The 5,842-nt window shown below is 36.8% G+C and overlaps 1 protein-coding gene across 1 annotated transcript; it reads left to right on the top strand.

Annotated features, from left to right (window-relative positions):
• The first annotated feature begins 2,523 nt into the window (after positions 1-2,523).
• LOC148550929 (uncharacterized) lies at positions 2,524-3,100 on the top strand. Its single transcript, XM_088494672.1, has 3 exons — positions 2,524-2,762; positions 2,852-2,900; positions 2,954-3,100. The coding sequence occupies exons 1-3, from the start codon at positions 2,524-2,526 to the stop codon at positions 3,098-3,100; spliced, it is 435 nt and encodes a 144-aa protein (XP_088350798.1).
• The last annotated feature ends 2,742 nt before the right edge of the window (positions 3,101-5,842 follow it).

Below are 5,842 nucleotides of genomic sequence, written 5' to 3' on the forward strand. Positions count from 1 at the left end.
AGACTCCACATTACATAAATCATATATCTGAATATTAGCTAAATGGTTTTTTGCTTCTTGATATTCTTTATTATAGACTTCTTGTCTATGATCTATAATATTTTTTCCAAAAAATTCTTTATATAGAATCATCATTATATGTAATATCTTATCATAAGCTGTTATTTTTGTTGTTAATTCTTCTATTATTTGGTTTTCTATTGATGTCATATAATCTCTTACAGTTCCTTTAGTATGAAATCCTATGTAATTCCAAATATCTCTTCTAGACAATTCACTAAGTTTTGGATTAGTAAAGGCTTCTAATAAGAAGGAATTCAACCAGTTCTCGAAAATTTCTTTTTCATTCTTTTTACAGTCTAAATCGAGCATTCTTTCTCCTTCCATTTCCTGAATTTTAGGAACGTATTTTGATGGTATTTTTGTATATTTTGAATCTTTATTTATAAATCCTTTTTTAAAAGCATAATTATCAAAACCTGTTTCCTATTTAAATTGAGATTGATTATCCTTAGATGTTCCAGCTTCATTTTTTACTTGTATTGGAATTGTTGGTTCTTCGTCACTTGAATAATCTAGGATGTGTTCTTCATTTTCTATATTTTCAGAATTTACTAGTTCTTCTTCTATTTGAAATCCCTATTCCATAATATTATTTTCTTGAGCCATTTTTAATTGTTTAAAAAGCATTGTAACTTCTTCTAATTTTTCTCCAATATTCATAATTTCAATGGTGGTTTTACTTTTAATTCTGTTATGTTGATTATATTTTGAAGTTTTTCTTCTTTGGGATTCTCTTTTTCCTTATTTCTTTGAAAATTTATGGATACTAATATTTCTTCAAGCATATCTACTATAGAATTTAATTGTGGGTTAAAAGTATGATAAAGATGTGGGGAGTCATTTCCATGGTAACATTTTTTAGAAATTCCGTGTGAAAAATAAATTTTTTCAGGTTTTTGAAGTCCTTCAATAAAACTTATAGTAAAATAAAGATTTTGAGAAAAATCATTTTGTATTGATTTTAAGAATTCGGTATCATTACAGTTAACATTAGTTAAAATCATTAATTTTTGATCTATTAATTTTGATAATTTAATTATTTCTTCTCTTAAATCTTCTAATTTACTTTTTTCCATTAGGTGACGCTTTTCTTTGTGAAAAGTTATGGTTTTAAGTGAAAAGTGTGACTTTAGAATGTATGGTTTGGGTTTTGCCACGTAGGCGTCTTTACCATAAAGTTATTTTTGGGATCTTTATTTAAGTGGTGTCTACCAAATAATATAATGGAGTTTGTCACACCCCCGGCAAACTTCAAGTGTATTTTTCAGAATAAAAGCATGGCCGCTGAAGAAGAAGCTCAAAACAACAATTTCATTCTCCTCTTTACTTCTTATGTTGGCATTTTTTCTCTAGAATATCAGTGAATCCATTATTATCCATTCATTATGATGGTGAAATAGTGTATGATGAAGAAGGTTCTATCGCTTTTAAGTCTGGGTAACTGATAGTTACGTACATGACACCGGAAGTTAACAGTCTAATAGTGTTGAAGGATTTGATATTGCATTCCGTCGGACAGCAACAGACGAAAAGAGTGAAAAAGATTTACTATAGATATTCGACCGAAGTAGGTGACAATTTATTTTATAAAAGGTATGTCACAATTGTCTTGGCTTTGTTGTTATTATGTTTATTAGACCACGGTTTTGAGAAATATTTCTATTGTTTTGAATTAGGTATCAGTTACGTGACGACGAGGACGTACGTCTTATAAGGTCGTGGCACAACTGATGGGCAAATGTTCATCTGTTGAAATTATTCGTGTTCCTCGTTGAGTTGGGTAGACGCGGATCATCTGCGATACTGTCGATGATAGTCCGTTAAGTGGAGTTGTTAGACGAAATATTAGAAGGACGATGGTCGATCTAAATATGCCACCTAAAGGTGGTCAAGAGGGCTCAAACATTGAACTTGGTAATGCTGACATGATGGAAGATAATGCCGAAAGTCATGAGGGTTCTGCTATCAGGGATCCGATGATGGATCAGTATGAAGTTAACTCTGATGACGGAGACGATGCTGATTATGAACCAACAGAAATTCTTGATGATGGTGACGAGGAAGAAGATATGAAGTACTACGGGGACACAAAAATTGTTCTGACACAGCTTGCCATTTCTCGACCATATGATCGGTCGGATCACTTCTCTAGGTTGAATTTAGATGCAATGAATTCGGATTGGTTGTTTACCCAGGGAGGCCCTGACCAGGATCTAAGCAATGAGTTCGAGGGTGGACAAAAATTTGAGAACAAGGAAGAAGTCATATTGGCAATTAATAAGTACAACATCAAGAGGGCTGTGGAGTATAAAATACTAGAGAGTGACCGGTTGAGGTATGATGTACAGTGTGTCCATTTTGGGCGGTTGTTCTTGGAGCATACGCATATCATATTGCCGAAAGCAAGAAAAATAGGAGGTTAGGGGATACAATGGTCCTCTTACTTTCATGTAAACATCCATGGGTCAAGACCATCATAAGTTGGATTTAAAGGTGATTGCTCAACATATTTTCACAATGGTCAAAGCAGATCTAACAATCAGCATCATGGTTATGCAAGGAGGTGTGGAGAATCACTTCGGTTACAAGACGTTCTATAGAAAGGTTTGGCTCACAAAGCAAAGAGTCATTGCTAGAATATATGGTGATTGGGAGGAGTCATACAATGAGCTTCCTCGTTGGTTATTCGCTATGCAGATGTACTTGCCCAGTAAGATTCATTTCATTGTCCTTAGTCTTGTATAAAGTCACCATCAATATGTGCTAACTGTTGATGGGTTGTTTTTAGGTACTTCGGTGCAACTTGTGACACAACCTTGGCTTGGTTCATCGACGCTGTAATGTTTCATCAAGTTTTTGGATGTTTCCACCGTGCGTTGAGGCTTTTAAGCATTGCAAGCCACATTTTTCTATCGACGACACCCACTTATATGGTAAATATGGAGGCGTGTTACTAATGACCATTGCTCAAGATGGCAATGCAAACAATTTGCTTATTGCATTTGCCATTGGTGAGGGTGAGACGAAGGAGGCTTGATCGTTCTTTCTTCCGTACCTGCGGCAACATGTGACACCACAACCCGATATCTTAGTGATTTCAAATAGATACAAATAAATTGATGCTGCATTGAACGCTGAGGGAAGTTTATGGAAACCACCTCATGCCTTCCAGGCATTTTGTACAAACAACTTTATGTAGGCCCACTAAACACACTAGGTCATGTACTGCCGCGATGGATGAAAGTCTATATGATGGTGTAAGTGGAGTCGGTGCTTGGCACGAGCATCCCACATCTCATGCCAGCAACCCAGGAAATACGGGAACCACTCACCTTGCCCGAACCGACCATCGTGCCTATGCATCTCGTCGATGGCGAGGGGCCTTGTTGGAATATGCTGCAGGCCACCGAACTGATGCACAACCCAGTTGACCTGATTCCACTCGAGGATGGTGAAGCAGAAGAGGAGACATACAACCGCTACCAAGGCTTCAGCCTCAGCTATCCCCGGTTAAACAAGACCATGCAACTGTGGATCAGCATATGGCGTGCAGTCAACCTGTTCATTAATAAACTCATTAACATAATTCTTAACTCGCAAGAAGCATTGTATACAAGATAATAAGTTAATTAACATGAAATTTTAATTCTTAAATCATTATCACTTGCGTTGAGGATGCCAATCCCATTTAGACTGCGCCTGTAACGCCTAAGCCTGTGCTCGCCTCTGGCATTATCTGGACAGTATTTAACCCACCTACAATACAGCGAATGATTGCACATTATTTCTCAATTTCATTAACTAATGAAGTAAAGTACAAAAACAAATAATACCGCTTAACTAGAGGGAATCGACGAGTATGAAATCCATCCGGCCGTAGCAACGGAATATGGTAGTAGGCCCAGGAGGGCAGCAAACTTACGCAACCACCCAAATTGCGCTAACCATGCTCAATGGCATGATACATCTGGCAGTGTAGTCATGCCAGCACAGCCGAGCCCCATGATAACCCGCCACATCTATAAAGGTCCTCTAGGAGGGAGAGCCACTAGATGTGTACCCGAGAGTCAGATGCATCCAGAAATAAGATACCCTCGATCAACTGCATGATATACCCTCTCGTGTACCATAACAGGCGCTCCTCAGTGGTATCTTGCTCCAGCTTTCCGCAGGCGGTATTGTGAAACCATGTGAGCTTGACAGTCCACTTGGTCTGTGATTATCTATCCTCTAGGCCAGGAACAAAACCCAGTAGTTGCTGGCAGAAGTCCTCAATAGACCATCCATCATGGTGCTGCTCCCACCCACCGATGCAGCCACTAACAGGATTACGATCGATCCCGAGTTTCAGCTAGTAGGCCACATCCTGCAGGGAGATAGTTATCTCCCCGCATGGTAGATGAAGTGTGTAGGACTCAGGTCTCCACCTCTCTATCAACATTGAAGCCAATGGCCAATCATGCTCGAACTCCACCATATATGCGACATGGTCAAACCCGGCTCTCCTGAGATATGACCTAATCTACTCAAGCGGGCATCTCATCGAATTCCGTCTGGTGCACAAGATCCGAGGCACCTACCTAACGGAAAAAAAATTTAAAAAAAAAGAGGATCAACATAAAAAATTACAAATTCATTGTTTATTACAATATAATAAACAAGAGATAAATGTGTACCACTCGATCAAGTCTACCAGCAATGTGCTTAGCCTAATCCAATCTGTAAAGCATATGCTCGTACCCCAATAACTGCTGCTCCATCTAACTACACTCTAATAAAATAAAATAACATAAATTGAACTCAGTTCCTTTCACATTAACTAAATGTTTAAAGGACATATTTAAACCAACTAATTGTCTACCTTACATCTTAATCAGTTTAAAAACTTACTAATTAAAATATAAACCAACTACGTGAGGCCGTCAACTAACTCTATAAACATACTAATCAATAATTAACTGAAAACTTAATTTTACTAATCATGTTTCTTTTTAATCTAATCTAACTAATTATTCCACTAATTACCATCTAACTCACAGCTTAAACTAACTATTCTTATTAAACTGATTAACGATTAACTAATAACTTATACTAATTAACATGTTATAAACAGTAAATAGCAACTCTACTTGAAAAGAATAATACAAAAAATCTAACTAACATGTTATATACTCTAACTAACATGTAAACATAATAAACAACAACTCTAACTAACATGTAAATAGTAAACAGTAACTCTAACTAACATGTAAACAGTAAACAGTAACTCTAACTAACATGTAAACAGTAAACAGTAACTCTAACTAGCATGCAAACAGTAAATAGTAAATCTAACTAACATATTATATACTGACCTTAAGCTGACGATATAGTGAATAACAAACTTCACAGACGTCAGAAGCCAGAAAATCTCGTAGAGAAGATTTTGAATATCACAAGCCAAGGAGGAACAAAGTGGATTTGGAAGAGAGATTTGGAAAGAAAGCGACAAAGTGAAATAGCCCCATGTTTATATAGTCTGCCGAACTCAACTTGAAGTTTGTCGAGGGGTGCGGAGAACTTCATATAAATTATGAAGTTTGCCGGGGGTGCGGCAAACTTGCCCTAAATCCCAAAAAAAAAATGCGTATCTAGGAATTTAAAGTTGGAATATCGGGTTTAGGAAAATAATTGTTTTTTTTTAATTTATTTCAGAAAAAAATCCCTAAGGCTAAGTATCGAAATGATTATGTAACAACTATGACTTAGTTATGGAACTGGTGCTGAGTGTTAGTATATA

Source organism: Arachis ipaensis, chromosome B7 (genome assembly GCF_059453495.1).
Source record: "Arachis ipaensis isolate K30076 ecotype BB chromosome B7, ASM5945349v1, whole genome shotgun sequence".
NCBI lineage: Eukaryota > Viridiplantae > Streptophyta > Magnoliopsida > Fabales > Fabaceae > Arachis > Arachis ipaensis.